The sequence below is a fragment of the Ranitomeya variabilis genome, chromosome 5 (assembly GCF_051348905.1).
Source record: "Ranitomeya variabilis isolate aRanVar5 chromosome 5, aRanVar5.hap1, whole genome shotgun sequence".
NCBI lineage: Eukaryota > Metazoa > Chordata > Amphibia > Anura > Dendrobatidae > Ranitomeya > Ranitomeya variabilis.
The window spans coordinates 226,210,539-226,228,895 of record NC_135236.1 but is presented as its reverse complement, the minus strand read 5'-3'; the positions used below and the strand labels follow the sequence as shown (position 1 = coordinate 226,228,895).

Genomic DNA, 18,357 nt, shown 5'->3' with positions numbered 1-18,357 from the left:
TGAAAAAGATCATGTAGATCGAAAGGTCACCACAGAGGGCAGAATAAAGGAACTGTGATTTTTCACCAACGTATGAGGTGCTGTCTTCATTCTCTATTTGAATGTTTGGATGTTTTCAGGGAAGGACTCTCTGGAATTGACGTGCGCCTCTCTTGTGGGTAATAGTTAACCTTTTATTTGCTATGAGGTGCTGTGAATTGTTTATTCTTTAAGCTCAATTATATCTCTTGGGCAATTCAATGGACAAAGGATATATGGTGCCCCCTCCAGGATGGGTTGGAGTATTGACAATATTTCCCAGATTATATCGGAAGGGAAGACTTCTTGATACCGAACAACTTGGCTGAGTGCAGAATGTGCATCGTATTTAAAAAAATTATTCCTGGGGGCTGTGTCATAGATGCAGGAAGATACCATGACAAGGGCTTCCCTTGACAAACATTATCTACACTGGACTACTGTAGTAGTTGTGGGCCTCAATTCAAGTTTTCAGAGGGCCATCACTCGGTCATCAACAGTTAGTGTACATTTCTATTGAATATGCATCCCCTATCTCAGTCACAATGTGGGACAACCTGTCACAAGAGCCTCCAATGACAAATATTAGTTTGGTAGGGCCACTCTACATTCAAAAATGTGTTCACTGCATAATGTGCATAGGGTTTGTAAAACATACCCCTATGGGCTGAGTCATGGTTGACGCAGGAAGCCACCATCCCAAGGGCCTCCAATAACAAATAGTTAGGCTGGAGTAGGAATACTGTCCTGATTTGTCCACTGCACAAGCGCTTTTGCGGTGAGCGCAACCATTTTATATTCCAAGTAATAACAAGTATGGTTGTTTCTAAAGGAAGTGTATATCACAGTAACTCGAGGCCATATATACATCTGGTATAGACATGTTATCATGGGAAATGCTATCCATGGAATATATTACAATCATTCTCTTATAAATATGTAAAATAACACATAACATTAAATAACAATTGATAGCTTCTCTAAGAGAAGCCACCAAAACCATGAAAAAAGTATTTTCAAAAACATATACTTTCCTTCTTCCTGATCATGTCTCCAGAATCCAATCCCCTATATTGAAGTGCAGAGAGTGATCACTGGTGATCACATATAGGAATGGTAGTTAACTCTTGATGTAAATTAACAGGAGAGCAAGGGAAAAAGAAAAAAAAAACACTTCCCTCTACAATATACCCCTAATTTCCCTTAACTTCCTTATAAGCATCATTTGATATAAACTTTCTTTTTAGTGTTAGCATAAGAGTGTCCCATCTTAAAATTGTTCTTCGTGTTAGTACCTCTTATCCCAGAATAGAAGAATATGTAAGCTAATGATGTCCGTTTTCAGGGATTTTTCAGCCTCCAGCTTTGCCTCTGGTCTCTCAGTGTGGTTTTAGGTGCTTTTCTGGTGTCTTCAATGGATGAGCAAAGCATCCGTTGGATTTGAAATCCTGTGTAGGGGATTCTTCTGGCCTGTGCGGGCTGGTAAGATGGTCAGTGTAGCGCTGAGCTTTGTGATTTGTGAAAGAGCGAAAGGTCCCATATTGGTGGTGTATATGCAAGGTTGCTGGATATCACAGTTGAAAATGGATATTTCTCCAGTGCAATGTTGAGCACATGGTCTTAAAAGATCTGCGTTGCCTGGTCACTTCAGTAGAGAAGTCAAAAAGGAGTGTTAGTGTTCTTTAATCACCAGGGATTGTTTAAGTCACTGGTAGGCCTGTATTATGTCACTTTTGTAATTAAAATCTAGGTTTTTTGTTATGACTTGCCTTGGGCACCTGTTGACATCTTTGTTGGAGTCCCATTTTGCTGGGCAAGTGCGGTGCACCCCTTCAATCATTTGAACATATGATTGAACATAGGGAAAATGGACTCTGCTCACCAGCGCCAACACCTTCTGAGATCCCAGGCACTGCAACAATGCAATGTTCCTGCCACCGTCGACCTCCTGAAACAACTACAGTGCCTCCTGTTAACCCCCCCAGTTTCCAGTAAGCTCATATCGGATTATAAGACTATTCTCCCTTTGCCATGCAAATTTGGAGGAAAAAAGTGTGTCTTATAATCCGAAAATATGATATATATTTTAATATGGCATGTCCTGGTCTTTGTATGTATTGCATATACCCATAGATCCACTGTAAAAAATGCTTGTGTAAACTGAGTTCTCAGTTTAGAGACCCAATCAGTGAAGTGAATACATTACAAACTTTTAGCAATCATTGCACTCTGACTAAGAGCAATTTGCTTAATGTGCACAGTACTTCTAATATTGGCTTCTAGGGGAGACATATCATTCTAGAAGAGTAAAAATGTCTACTTCTGAATGTTTCTGCTTCAAATCCTAGTAATTTTGTACTACTAGTCCCAACCCAAGATTTTGATGGTAAAAGCCTGGCTGCACAGCAGAGCACATAAAACATTTTTAAAATGCTTTCTAGTATAAAATATATCCCTATATGCCATACAAACTGCTGGCATCCTTACTGATGTATGTACAAAAATGACTGTTGGTTTAAAAAAACTATTCAACTCTCGCATCTAAAGGATGCCTTGCAATGAAGCTTCCTGAATAATAATGCATGTGACTGCTGCCTCTGTCTGCATAATAGCTCTGCTTTCAGTATAATTACCTAAGTCTTTTCTCAAATTTAAATTTGAAAAGTCTAAAGTTTGCAGATCCTATGAAAGTCAAAGCTGTTTTTTCTAGTAACTGCATGTTTACCAAGTGAGATCTTCTCTCCTGAGTCTGCCGGAAGAAGGAATACGAGCAAGGCAAGTGCAGAAATCAGAACACAGGGAATAAGAAGGTTCAGTCCATAATATAATGTCCTTCGTCTCATTGTAATGGTAAATGTCACATCTGGATATGGCTCTTTACAGCATCCATAAAAACTCTCACTCCGTTTTCCTGGTACTCCTAAAGAGAAAATACATTTCTTTGTCACTTTTTCTGTAATTCCATGAAATATTAATCAGCACATTAATATAGAACTGTACTTGAAAATGTAAGCAATTTATTAGAAAGAATTACAAATAGTTACCGTATTTTTCAGACTATAAGACGCACCTGATTATAAGACGCACCTGATTATAAGACGCAACCCCAAATTTGGTGAAGAAAATAAGAAAAAAATAATTTTTTATGTTAAATGGGGGTCTGTCTTATAATGCCAGTGTCCGTCTTACAAATCATATGTCCCTCATCCTGGTATCTATATAACCCCCATTCTTGTGCTGGCGCATGCCCCTCTGTGCTGCTGTCAGGTCAGGCACATGCCCCCCTGGTCACTATATGCCCCCCTGTACTGCTGGCAGACACATGCCCCCCCATGGTCACTATATGCCCCCCTTTGCTGCTGGCAGGCACATGCCCCCCCTGGGTCACTATATGCCCCCTGTGCTGGCAGGCACATGCCCCCAGGTCACAATATGCCCCTCTGTGCTGGCAGGTACATGCCCCCTGTGCTGCTGGCAGGCACATGCCCCCCAGTCACAATATGCCCCCCTGTGCTCCTGACAGGTACAGCCCCCTGGTCACTATATGCCCCCCAGTGCTGCTGGCAGGTACAGGCCCCCCGGTCACTATATGCCCCCTGTGCTGCTGGCAGACACATGCCCCCCTGTGCTGCTGGCAGACACATGCCCCCCGTGCTGCTGGCAGACATATGCCCCTCGTGCTGCTGGCAGACACATGCCCTCCCTGTGCTGCTGGCAGACACATGCCTCCCTGTGCTGCTGGCAGACACATGCCCCCCTGTGCTTCTGGAAGACACATGCCCCCCTGTGCTGCTGGCAGACACATGCCCCCCTTGTGCTGCTGGCAGACACATGCCCCCCTGTGCTGCTGGCAGGCACATGCCCCTCCCTGTGCTGCTGGCAGGCACATGCTCCCCCCATGCTGCTGGCAGGCACATGATAAAATAAACACTTAACTCACCTTTCCCTGATGGCTCCGTGCTCACAGCTCCTCGGTTGCGCTTCCTGTTTCCCAGGCATCGGATCATGTGACCTGGGCACACAGTGATGTCATCACTGTGCTGTGCCGATCACATGATCGGATGTCAGCACAGACACAGGAAGCAATGGAGGAGCTGTGAGCACGGAGCCATCAGGGGAAGGTGAGTTAAGTGTTTGTTATTTTATCATGTGCCTGCCAGCAGCACAGGGGGGGAGCATGTGCCTGCCAGCAGCACAGGGAGGGGGAAGCATGTGCCTGCCAGCAGCACAGGGGGGCATATAAGAGTGACCAGGGGCCATATCCATGATGGGAGTGGGGGGAGATGCAGGCACATGTAATATTCGCTGCTCCCCTGTGAATCAACTCGGCACAGGTTCAGCACCGAGGTGATGGACAGCAGGTGCAGTGAATATTACATGAGGCTAATGAGCAGGACCACAGGACCTCCTGCTGTCATAGCAGCCTGCAGGCAACCCACCCCAGCCCCCTGACACCACTCCAGAGCTGCCCCCCTCCTCTACAGCACAGCACACAGATTCGGAATATAAGACGCACCCCCCACTTTACCCCAAAATTACGAGGAACAACAGTGCGTCTTATAGTCCGAAAAATACGGTAACTAGGTTTTCCTTGCCCATGGAAAAGGGTCACTTCATTGCCCTGTGTCTAAATACCCTAACAGAAAATATATAGTTTCTGGGGTCTCCCACCCTAGCATCCGACACTAGCATGCTGCTCCAATGCAGAAAGGTAAGTCAATGAGTTAATTCAGAGCCATAATAGGCTAGTGTAACTTTTGTTTAATCAGGTTATTTATTTTAATATTTTTATAGAACAGACCTTTCTGAATACAGCCATAGCACATATGTGAATTTTTTTCAGTTTTTTTTATCATTATTTTTACTGTTGGAAAATAAAGTGATTTGGACGTTTATGCATTTTTTTTTCATATTTTTTTTACTTTTCACTGTTTTTAATAATCCTCTTAGGGGACTCGAAGCTGAGATCATCTGATTGCTTGTGCTATATACAGCAATGCCATAGCATCATGGTCTCCTTTGAAGCCTGACCCCTTTAATGGTTTCAAATGAGTTTAATAATAATAATAATAATAATATTAATAATAATAATAATAATAATAATAATAATCTTCTATTTATATAGGGCCAACATAATCTGCAGCGCTTTACAGTTTTGCACACATTATCATCGCTTGTCCCCGATGGGGCTCACAATCTAAATTCATTATCAGTATTGTCTTTGGAATGTGGGAGGAAACTGGAGTACCCGGAGGAAACCCACGCAAACACGGGGACTCCAGTGCTCAAGGCTGCAGTGCTAACCAGTTTCATAATGACAAGCACAGAGATCTTCAACAGACCCCTTGCTGTCATAGAAACCCATTGGCGACCTGCAATCAGGTCACGGGCGCCGATGTGCACAAAGAATGACTTGCCTCTATGTCAGTGCATGTTAAATGCTGCTGTCAGAGTTTGACAAAGGCATTTAACAGGTTAACAATAGTGAGTAGAGCTCCACTCCACATGCAATTGTTAGAGGCAGGTCATAACTCTAAAACACAGCCATTACCTGTATATTATAGGGTGGCTTGCAACTTGCACTGTGCATGTATGGCAAATGTCGCGAAGGGGTTTGAGAGTCAAGAGTCAGCTAGGAGTAAATGGCAGAAGCAAATAATGTGATCTATAAGGGAGTTAGGCAAACCTAACCTGAGATAAATTCAGACAGAAAGTCAATATAGTGATATTCATAATTCAACACATACCAACAAGATCCCACTCTCCATTAGAGATATACTCAGAAATGTCTGCTTCTTTCATCTGTAGGTCCAGGGACCAACCAGCGTAAGTCCAAGATCCAAACTTTAGTTTACATTTCTGAATATCAAAAGGAAACCAACGAACATCTATATAGCAAGAGCTCTTGAAAATTCCTGATGGATAAAACACAAATATAATTGGGTTTTACGTCAAAACCTACATAAACAAACTATTACATATCTGACTTTTAATCATACTGTATAGGCCAATGAAATCATTCCATAATAAAGTAATGCACTTAGATACAGATTAATGCTGCCTAAACCTCGGACAGCATGAGACTGGCTTAGTTACTGCAGCTGTAACTTTTTTTTTCTGAAAAGCTGCATTGATAGAAATAAAACCTACTTTTGAAAGCTAGTCAGGAACCATGCCCCTTGGCTGACTAGGCTGAGGCTTTCCCAAGTGGTTTCTCCGAGATCTCCCAGCTTTCGGTCTTTACACACGCACTTAGGTAAACACATCTGAGCACTGGTATACACAGACAGAAAAGGGCCCCGTGCAAGAACAATATATGCTCTTTGCTGCTCAAGAGCTCCTAAAAAAGCAAGATTGCACCTGAATTGGAGGTAAAAATAGGCTCCCTTACCTCTTGGTTGCACTACTGATATGTTCGCCCCTTTGTCTGAGTCTATAGGAGTGGGTTGCAGAGAAGCCACCAGGAACCTGCCTCTTGGATGAGTCATCCGAGAGCACATGGTACCTGGATGGCTTTTAAAATTATATATTTTTTTAATTGAAAAAGGGTTTCGGAGTAAGACCTACACAGATGCAATAACACAGAACGTCTCTGATTCATGCTGCCTAAACCTAAAACAGGCACATTTAATATTGCTAATGCACAAATGTATTATTGATCATCTCCAAAAAGAAGGGACATGTGCACCACACTGTTGAATAGAGTCTGAAAAGGTGGATTTAGTGAGTCTAAAAATGTAAATATGTAAAATTCTTAAATAAAAATTGTCCAATTTTGTTTAGTTATTAAAAAAAGCTTTCACTCAAGAAAACAGGAAGAAAAGAACAACACGTTACAAGTGCAATACTGTATTTTTTGTCTGAGTTTAATGGGGCTGTCCGGGACATAAACAGTGAATCTATACTTAGGATAGGTCATTAACATCTGATCAGTGAGTGTGCTAGACCAATTATACTGTACCAATCATATGTTCCCAGTGCCATTGGTAGCCGAAGTGCTCAGTTGTAGAGCTGCACAGCACAACATTGTTAAAGATATAGTGGCCACAGCCGGATACTGCACATACATCCGACATTTGAATCAATAGAGGGCGTATGTGCTGTACTCGGCTGCAGCCATTATATTTTTTACATAGCTGTGCAGCTCTACAACTGATGAGTGTCACAACTTCACAGATAAGATATTGTTAACCTATTCTAAGGATAGGCCATCAATAAAAGGTCCCTGACAATCCTATTAATGTATAAAAAAATTCCATTAACCCTAAGTACCAAACAAAACTAGTCCTAGGTAACATGATATTCAACCAATATAACCTCATAGCAATGAAAAATATCTGATACTCAAGAGGCACGCATTATGTATAAACCTATAAAAATTATCAAGAATACGCAGTCTTTTTTTTATGGGATTAAACATAGGTAGCATGGTACAAGGTGGAGTATCCCCAGGAAAATGCAAGCGGATTAAACAAATACAAAATATAATAAATCTGGATTAAAAAATTAAACTGTATTAGCAACAAAAAATGAAGAAACACAAATTTCATAAATCCATATGGAACAAAAATTGTAAAAAAAACATCTGATTTAGAAATGGTGTGCTTGTGTAGGTGCTAATATAAAGAATCATAGAATGGTAGAGTTGGAAGGGACCTCCTGGGTCATCTGGTCTAACCCTCCAATCAGTATAGGATTCTCTAAAGCTTCCCAGACAAATGTCAATCCAACCTCTGTTTTTAGGCTTCCATTGAAGGAGAGCTGACGATCTCTCATGGCAGCCTGTTCCATTTGTTGATCATCCCATTGCTTATAATTAGTGTTGAGCGATACCTTCCGATATTCAAAAGTATCGGTATCGGATTGGATCGGCCGATATCCAAAAAATATCGGATATCGCCGATACTGATACCCGATACCAATACAAGTCAATAGAACACAAATATCGGAAGCTATCCTGGATGGTTTCCAGGGTCTGAAGGAGAGGAAACTCTCCTTCAGGCCCTGGGATCCATATTCATGTAAAAAATAAAGAATAAAAATAAAAATTATGGATATACTCACCCGTCCGACGGACCCTGGCTCTCAGCGGTGCAACCGGCAGCCTCCATTCCTAAGAATGCAGTGAGTGAAGGACCTTCGATGGCGTCGCGGTCACGCGCCGGTCACGCGACCAATCACAAGACCGCGACGTCATCGCAGGTCCTACACTCACTGCATTCTTAGGAACGGAGGCAAACGCTTGCACCGGTGAGAGCCAGGGTCCGTCGGAGAGGTGAGTATATCCATATTTTTTTTTTTTATTCTTTATTTTTTACATGAATATGGATCCCAGGGCCTGAAGGAGAGTCTCCTCTCCTCCAGACCCTGGGAACCATACGCACCGCACACACCTGGGAACTTATATAGGAACTTCCGATTCCGATTTCTGATATCACAAAAATATCGGAACTCGGTATCGGAATTCCGATACAGCAAATATCGGCCGATACCGATATTTGCAGTATCGGAATGCTCAACACTACTTATAATCCTTCCTTGTGCAAAAGAGAATTGAGCTGATCTCTCTTAAGTGTGACAGCCCTTAAAGACAGTTTTGTATTTGTAGACAGCTATTAACCCCTTAGGTACAGAGCCAATTTGGTACTTAATGACCAAACAAATTTTTATAATTCTGACCACTGTCACTTTATGAAGTTATAGCTCTGGAACACTTCAACATATCCTACTGATTCTGAGAGTGTTCTTTCTAAACATATTGCACTTCATGACAGTGGTAAAATTTATTCGATTTATCTTGCGTTTATTTATGACAAAAACAGAAATTTGGCAAAAATTTTGAAAAATTTAGCAATTTTCAAATCAGAAAGTGGTGTCACACAAAATAGCTAATAAATAACATTTCCCACATGTCAACTTTACATCGGCACAATTTTGGAAACATACATTTTTTTGTTAGGAAGTTTTAAGGGTTAAAATTTGACCAGCGACTTCTCATTTTTCCAACAAAATTTTTTTTTTGAGGGACCACCTCACATTTGAAGTGACTTTGGGGGTCAATGTAAATGAAAATATGCAAAAGTGACACCATTCTAAAAACTGCACCCCTCAAGGTGCACATAACCACATTCAAGAAGTTTATTAACCTTTTAGGTGCTTTATGAGAACTAAATCAATGTGGAAGAAAAAAATTATATTTTACTTTTTTCACAAAAAATTTACTTTGGAACCAAATTTTTTCATTTTCACAAGGGCATCAAGAGAAAATGGACCACAAAATTTGTTGTGCAATTTCTCCTGAGTATGCCAATATCCCATATGTGGAGGAAAGCCACTGTTTTGGGCACATGGCAGGGCTCAGAAAGGAGGGCGTACCATTTGACTTTTTGAACGCAAAATTGGCTGGAGTCAATGGTGGGCGCCATGTTGAGTTTGGAGACCCAATGATGTAATTAAATCATGGAACCCCCTCAATTCTAACTCCAACCCTATCTCCAACAAACCCCGAAACCTAATCCCAACCCTAACCCTAGCCACAACCCTAACCCCAACACACCCCTGACCCTAATCCCAACCCTAACCATAACCCTCACCACAACCTTAACTCTAACACAAGCCTAACCCTAATCCTAACCCTAAATGTAATCCCAACCAAAACCATAACCCTAACCACAACTCTAACCCCAACACCACCCTAACCCCAAACACCACCCTAAACCCAAAACCACAACTCTAACCCCAACACAACCCTTACCTCAACCCTAGCCCCAACCCCAACCCTAACCCTAGCCCCAACCCTAACCCTAGCCCAACCCTAACCCTAGCTCTAGTCTCAAACCTAGCACTAGCTCTAACCCCAATTTTAACATGAGCCCCAACCCTAACCCTAATGGAAAAATTTATATAAATACTTTTTTTATTTTATTATTTTTACCTAACTAAGGGGATGATAAAGGGGGTTTGATTTTCTATTTTTCTTTTTCTTTTGATCACTGTGGTAGTGTCTATCACAGTGATCAAAATGAACCAATTGGAAAAATTTCCTATTGTTGCCGGGTGCCGGCTGGCAGGTCTCGGAGGCACATGCACTCACCATTTTCTTCCCTGAAGAAGAAGCCGACGACTGGGAGACAGGACCAAGGGATGCAGGAGGGTTCAGGGACACTGAAAGTACCAGGGGGCTCAGAGGACCCCATTTCTCTCTCCTCTGATATGCTGGACCATATCAGAGGAGAGAGAAATTAAATGGGAAATTGGACTTTTTATTTTTTTTGCGGTTGCCATTATTCCGTGAATAACAATGATCACAACACTGGGGTTGGTAAAAAACTAACCTGAATCATGTTCACCGGGGTCTCAGCTACCCCCGGTAGACGAGACTCTGGAGAATTTCTGATGCTGGGGGGCACTATAACCTTATTTCTCAGTGCCGTTAAAAAGCGGCGCTGAGGAATAAGTACCCTTAACTGCCACCGTTAAAAGGCGTATCAGTGGTCGTTAAGAGGTTAAGTATCCTTTCAGTCTTCTCTTTAGCAAGTTAAACATTCCCAAATCCTCTAAATGTTCCTCATAGGACATTGCTTGCAGACTTGTCACAATTCTGGTCACTCTTCTCCAGTTTGTTCATGTCTTTTTTAAGATGTGGTGTCCAGAACTGGACACAGTATTCCAGATGAGGTCTGACCAAGCAGAAGTGGAGGAAGATATCTACTAGAGATGAGCGTATGCAAATGACCTCTTCAGAGAAAAAGAGGACTTGAACTCTATAGCGCCACCAATTGGAAGTAGCGATCTTACAAGTCACAATAGCTACTTCCAATAGGTGGCGCTATAGAGTTCAAGTCCTCTTTTTCTTTGAAGAGGCAATTTGCATGTTCAATTTCCCAGAGGAGCATTGCACGGCAAAATAAGCCTTCTTACCTTGACAAGCCAGAGCTGGTATGTCACTCTCCACAAGGAGAAACCTTACCCCTTAGACCTCAGTCCAGAGCTTCTCACCTAGCCAAATCAGTTCTCATGCTTTGCACTGATGAGGGCCAACAGCCCGAAACACCGTGTCTGCGAATTGAGATACTGATTTGGCCCTTATCCTAAGTTATGTTGCAAGACTCATTAAAGGGTTAATTGTGACTTATAGGATCGCTGCTTCCAATAGGTGGCGCTATAGAGTTCAAGTCCTCTTTTTCTCTGAAGAGGCAATTTGCACATTAAATTTCCCAGAGGAGCATTACACGGTGAAATAATCCTCCTTACCTTGACAAGCTAGAGCTGGTATGTCACTCTCCACAAGGAGAAACCTTACCCCTTAGATCTAGAGATGAGCGAACGATCGGAAAACATTCACAAATTTCAAATTCGGCACGCACATAGAACATTTGGATTCATGTTCGGCTTCCCGAGTATTTTTCCTCAAGATCAGCAAAATTCGGTCACAGTTCGGTAAATGATCACATTTCCACTAATGCTTTTGTTTTCACTAGGATAGCATTGCTGTATGATGACCAGCGGGACATGTTTTATGAGGGGAGGGGATGTGTCTAGGTCAGAGGAGCTGCGGAGTGTAATTTTTTTTTTCATTTTTTCTTAAACTTAATGTGTATTCTGACAGCAGAGTGCACAATCCACAACATCATGACGCAAGGGCTTCTAATTGGCTGCCAAAGTCATATGTCCCTGTCCATATAAATAGCAGACATCTTGCTTTGCTGATGCCATTTTCTCAGTGACACAGTGCAGAGACGCCGCTCCTGCTAGAGCTGCTGCTGAAAGTGATCTTGTCAGTTACCCAGCTAGGATCCTGTCCTGTCTGAAATCGATCTTCCACCATCTAACTAGACTGTGCTAAAACTCTGTTGCAAAAATCAGTGAAAGTAGCAGTCACTGGGGAGCGCCAGGAAAGGGGTGAATGAGGTAAATTGAATTAATAAGCGGTCCAATGCAGCTCCAGCCAATGGAGGATAGTATCTGGGGCAACGTATAAGACTGTCAAAGGAGCGCAAAGAACACAAGGACAAGGTAGCAATTTCTTAAAGAAAATTGCCACCTGATGAAGACGGTTTACCTTTGAAACGCGTTGTGGGCTTAAGAAATTACTACCTTGTCCTTGTGTTCTTTGCGCTCCTTTGACCGTTTTTACATTGTCCTAAAACTGTGTTGCAGTCTCAGGAGGTCCCATTTGCTAATCAAAATCGATTGGGCAAAAACTGAGTTGCAGTGAGGAAACAAAAGGCCAGATTTCCTCTTAAAATTATTAGGTCTAATATAGGGGTTCAGCCAGGAGGCCCTATTTGCTAATCCAAATCATTTGGGATAAAACTGTGTTGTAGTGAGGAATCAGAAGGCCACATTTCCTCTTAAAAATCATTTGGCCTAATATAGGGTGTCATGTACCCACTTCTCAGCACGCGTCTTGGGGTTGCGCCTGCAAGGGTTAATTTATCTCCCCTCTCTCATTTCAGCATTCCATGTCTGTCCTATGCTGTAATGGGAGCATAAATCACACACCGACCCAGGCCACACACCCTCTTATACACGCTGCCACCACTCACCGAACACACGGGCGATGAATCCCGGAAATATTACTACTACTGTCTGCCAATCATAAGGATCAAACACTTTAAGGCTATGGATTCTTTAGAACATACAAGGTTCAACTTGTTAAAGTTTTATGCTTTAATACAAAAAGGTCATGTTCTCATGGGCCAGGTTGCTCAGTTTTTGCATTCTTTCTCTGAGCCGCAGTACATATTCAACCACTGAGACTCCCATAGTTTTGGGGACGTCCTCCCAACAGTCCTTAATCAAATCAAGTGGTCCCCTGACACTCCTTCCATAAACCAGCTCAAAGGGGGAGAATCCTGTAGACGCCTGGGGTACCTCTCTGTATGCAAACAACAGGTGGGGGAGGTACCGCTCCCAGTCTCTCCCTTCAGTCTCCACCAGCATTTTCAGCACTTGTTTTAATGTTCCGTTAAAATGCTAAAATGCCAGGTCACAGCTGCCAAATACATACAGTCCTGTGCAGTGGAACATACTCCCTCCTCGCACGGGATCTCAGGTGGGTCACTTGCTTCCACCTTCTCTGTAGCATTTACTTGCAGGGGAGAAATATAATGGGACACCATCCTCCCCAGGTCCATGCCTAGCAACACATTGGTGGGAATAGCCTCTGATACTCCCACTTCTCTCAGTCCTTTCCCTGCTCCCCAGTCCAGGTACACACGGGCCATGGGCACGGCAGGGCTGACCCCTCCAATCCCGGTTATAGACATAGTCTTTCCTGGTATGATATAGGCAGAGGTTACCATTGATGGACGCATCTGAAACAGTGTCTCTGAGACCAATGGTGACTTTATTGCCAACAGTGACAGGTTGACAGTTCTCATTAGCCCTCGCATTAGAGCCGGCCACAAAGAGAACAGACAGTGGGGACAAAGACAGCTTTGTGGTTGTAGTTGGGCCATTCTCCCTATCAGGGCAGACAGCGCTAACATGTCCCACTTTGCTGCAGGATAAGCATCAGCGTGCATGTCTATTCCCCAGGACCCCATAGGAAGTGGGCTTGGGCAGCATTGGTGATTGGCTGGCAGAAGGAGAAGGTTCCCCGTTTGGCTTACCTCCCTTCCAGGCGAATCCCGATGGCTTCCGTACCTCAGGCATTCTGTTAGCCACATAACAGTCTGCAATCTTTGCAGCCTGATCTGCAGTTTGTGGCTCCAATCACACACAAATTGTCGTACATCCATGGGGCACATGTGAAGAAATTGATCCTTGACCATAAGATCTGTTAAGTCCTCAAAACTGTTAGCAGAATTTCCCCTGATCCATTGGTGGAACGTGGTCCTCAAGGTGCTCACAACATCCGCATAGCTGTCAGTTGATCCACATTGGAGGTTCCGGAGCTTTCTCCGATACACTTCTGGTGTTAGGTTGTATTTCCTGATTAGGGCCTCTTTTATGGCCTCATAGTTCCCATGTAGCTCTGGTGGGAGGCCAGCAAAAACTTCCAGGGCTTTGCCTCTCAACCCTGGGGTTAGATACTGCGCCCACTGCTCACAGGGTAGATGGTATTGCCTGCAGGTTTTTTCAAACCCCCGAAGGAAAGTATCCAAGTCCGTATCCTTCTCCATCACAGGGAAGTTTTCCAGATGGGCCTCCTTGGATTTTTGTCCTGGAAGGGGGTTAGCTGAGAACTGATACCCCTCTCTATTTGAGCCATCTGAAGCTGGAAAGCTCTCTCCTCCCAGCATTCTGCAGCAACCTCTCGGTACTGTAGAATAAGCTGCAGGCGTAGATTGGGATCACTTGTTCCCAGCTCTTGTAAGACCATTTGTAAAGTAAAGTCCATAGGCTCCTCAGCACTGGCATTGCTGGCACCTCCATCAGGTTTCTCCGATGCAAGAGCTGGCATCGCTGTGTCTCTCTGAGGTGGACTCTCTCCTTGGCCAGATGCTTCAGCACTTTGCTCTATGTCCTGCTCGACCAAGGTGCGTATCAGCAGTTCCTTGGATCTTTCAGAATTCTCTATTCCTCTCTGCTCACAGAGGTCGCTCAGAGCCTCTTTGCTCTGCTTCTTGTACTGGGCTGCCAAATCGATGAATAGCCTTTGCCAAATAAAAGATATAAAAGAAAAACGGGGAAAGGAAGCTGTTTGCAAGTATGTCTAAGTAAGCACTGAGTTGAACCTTGCAGAACTGGTGCACTCCTCGCAAGGATACCAATTCTTTAGTACTGGGAATAATTGCTTAAACCATGCACTAATGCTCTAATAGAAATATTCTATCCCATCGCTGCCACTAATTGTCACATACCCACTTCTCAGCACGCGACTTGGGGTTGCGCCTGCAAGGGTTAATCTATCTTCCCTCTCTCAGTCCAGCATTCAACCTCTGTCCTATGCTGTAATGGGAGCATATATCACACACCGACCAAGGCCACACACCCACTCATACACACTGCCACCACTTACCGAACACACAGGCGATGAGTCCCAGAAATATTACTACTACTGTCTGCCAATCATAAGGATCAAACACTTTAAGGCTATTGATTCTTTAGAACATACAAGGTTCAACTTGTTAAAGTTTTATGCTTTAATATAAAGAGGTACAGTGCTTACAATAAAGAAAAAGGTATAAAAATATGGTAATAAAAAAACATACAAATATGCAAAACAGTTATAAAATAAACATTAGAAAGCTTACAGAAATAGCTAACTTTGTAGTCTGCTTTCTGCTCTCTGAGGTGGGGTGAATATGGACTGGAACACATCAGCTAGGCTGCCCCTCAATCTGTGAGCACGATTCTATGTATACAAGCCTAATTTATAGAGTTACTCTGGAGGTCAAATTTCTAGACCAGCCTCTCATGTTAATATTATCATTGCTTGTTTTTGATTGAACCATGGCCGCTCCCCCAATGAATAAATTATTTTCCTCTTAAATTCTCTGTGTAAGTTTCTCACAGATAGTGTCAGGCTACAATTGACATCTCTCTTCAAAAGAGCTAGAAGGTGTGAAATGTTTCCCCTTCTTCCTGGTTCCCAGCAGACACCCTGTCGAGATTGGAGACAGTAGACTGCTTGCTCAGGATACCATATGTTGTGACCTTTGTGAGACCTGCAGTTTCAGGGCAGATGTTAAACTACTGCCTGTCACACATATAAACCTATGCATATTTTACTACATACATACAGTATATACCTATACATATTTCACAACATAGGGGTTCAGCCAGGAGGCCCTATTTGCTAATCCAAATAATTTGGGAAAAAACTGTGTTGCACTGAGGAATCAGAAGCCCCATTTCTTCCTAACAATCTCTAGGCCAAATATAGGGGTTCAGCAGGAGGTGTTATTTGCTAGGCCAAGTCATGTGAAATAAAACTGTGTTACAGAATACCACATTTCCTCTTAAAAATTGTTAGGACTAAGGGTGGGTTCACACTGCGTTAGAGGCGTCCGTTAGATGGACTACATTACACCATGGCATAACGCAGTGTAACACAGTCCATTAACGCTGCCATTAAGTCCTATGTGGGACGCATCGCTAGCGCATGCCCACAATGGGCGTGCGCTAGCGATGTGCCGTCATTGAGTCATGGACCCTGGGACGCGTGCTGCAGCATTTCCGGGTCCATCACTGCTAGCGCAGATAGAGCATCTGCTGGCTCTATCTGCGCTAGCGATATGACAAGTCGGCACTTGCGTTAACAGCAGCCCATTAACGCATGTGTTGAACAGGCTGCTGTTAACGCAAGTGAACCGGGCCTTATATAGCGGTTCAGCCATGAGATATAATCTCCCCCACCTCTGTACTGTACAGCCATGGCTTACCGCAATCAGGCAGTGTTTAAATCAATATGGCTTGGAGATAGCAGTCACACATCTCAAGAATTGTGGACAAGTATCCAAGTCAAGTTAGAGCAATGGCTGTCTCCACTCAACCTGGAGTTAGGGAAGATTGTGCGCAATAACGGTGCAAACCTGGTTGCGGCCCTATTGCGGGGCAACCTCACACACGTGCCTTGCATGGCTCACGTCCTCAACCCAGTTGCCTGTAGTGGAAGATGTGTCAGAGGCCCATTATGCTGTTTCCATTCAAGTGGAAATTGATGCCACATTAGTGGTGTGTGACAATTTTTTTGAAATGTGGAGACTCCAAGTTGGGTCTCCATCTGGTTGGTTGTCTGTAGTGGAAGATATACCAGAGTCCTATTATACTGTTCCTACTCTGTGGAAATTGATGCAACCTTAGTGGTGTGTGACAATAATTTTTTGAAATGTGGAGCATCCAAGTTGGGTCTCCTTCATGTTTGTTGCTTATAGAAGTAGGGCTCCCAGACATGCAGGCCTGAATTTACTTTAACTCAACTACTACCTGTGTTACTATCCTTACATTTTTCTACCAATAGTTCTGTATGAAACTTATGTTTGTGCCATCTGAGTGTGGCTGGGAAAAAAAAGAATAACAAGCTGTTGCATCAGGTATCAGGGTTCCCAGCAAAGAAGGCTTACACATCTCCCTTAATCACAAGGTCTTCATTGAAACCTTAGTTCAAAGCTGTATAAATGCTGGCCCAGACCCCGATACCTCATGCATGGCCATTGGCTGACTGCTGCTGTGCCTTTAGCAAGTTTCTACTGGGGATCAATTGGTGCCACTTTTCATGGTGTCTGCCACTAATTTTATCTGCTTGGAATCTTTTTGTCACCCCTTAGGGTATGTTTCCACGGTCAGGATACGGCAGCGCTTTGGATGCAGCACATATCCACTCCTTCCAAAGCGCTGCCGGCTTTTGTATGCGCAGTGATTCCGTATGTGTTCATTGAACCATGCGGAATCACCACATCCTATACATTGGACTGTGATATTCATCTTGTGCAAACAGAGCGTCTCCGCAAGATAAATTGACATGCTGTGATCTAGAAAGACGTGCCGCATGTGCGTATACGCAGGGAAGCTGGAGGCATCCCTGCACGCAGAGTGGAGATGGGATTTCATAAAATCCCATCCACTATGCTGTAACTTCTGGCCGCTGCGGATTGGACGCTACCCTAAAGGCGTTGCCTATATGTTTGATTTGGCCTCCTTTTGAATCTAATGAGGTTCAGGTAAGTTCGTCAAAACATTTAGCGAACATTGAGATGTTCAGAAAACCGAACCAAACTTTGAAAGTTTCACTCATCTCGTAATAATTACTTCACGTGATCTAGATTGTATGCTTCTGTTAATGCAACTCAGAATTTTTGGCTGCTGCATCACACTTTTGACTCATGTTCAGTCTGTGATTTATTAGTATTCCCAAATCTGTTTCACATAGTTACATAGTTACATAGTTATTAAGGTTGAAGGAAGACTTTAAGTCCATCTAATTCAACCCATAGCCTAACCTAACATGCCCTAACATGTTGATCCAGAGGTAGGCAAAAAAAACCCATGTGGCAAAGAGTAAGCTCCACATTGGGGAAAAAAATTCCTTCCCGACTCCACATACGGCAGTCAGACTAGTTCCCTGGATCAACGCCCTATCAAGGAATCTAGTGTATATACTGTTGTGAATTCTGCTCTTGGGCTCCCTCCGGTGGTTGTTGGTGGTAGTGCAGTTGTCTTGGGGTTGTAATCCGGGCAGGTGTTTCTGCTAATTGCAGCTCTATTAGGTATTTAGGTGTGCAGGATCCATGAGTCTGTGCTAGTTGTCCATTGTACTTGGAGGGATTGCATCTCTCTCTGGCTCCTCATGCCTTGCTGCCAAATTCAGCTAAGATAAGTTTCTGGTTTTTTGTCTCTGTGCACACATGCAGTGTGCTTTGCAATTCAGTGCAATTTATTGCATTTTTG

General features: G+C 43.3%; 1 protein-coding gene across 1 annotated transcript in view; it reads right to left on the bottom strand.

Annotated features, from left to right (window-relative positions):
- Positions 1-18,357, bottom strand: part of CHRNA7 (cholinergic receptor nicotinic alpha 7 subunit) — a 510,896-nt gene that overhangs the window by 79,816 nt on the left and 412,723 nt on the right. Inside the window, exons 6-7 of the mRNA XM_077263866.1 lie at positions 5,766-5,933; positions 2,744-2,938 (exon numbers count right to left, since the gene is read on the bottom strand). Coding sequence (XP_077119981.1) covers positions 2,744-2,938; positions 5,766-5,933 — 363 coding nt within the window. The remainder of the gene's footprint in view (positions 1-2,743; positions 2,939-5,765; positions 5,934-18,357) is intronic.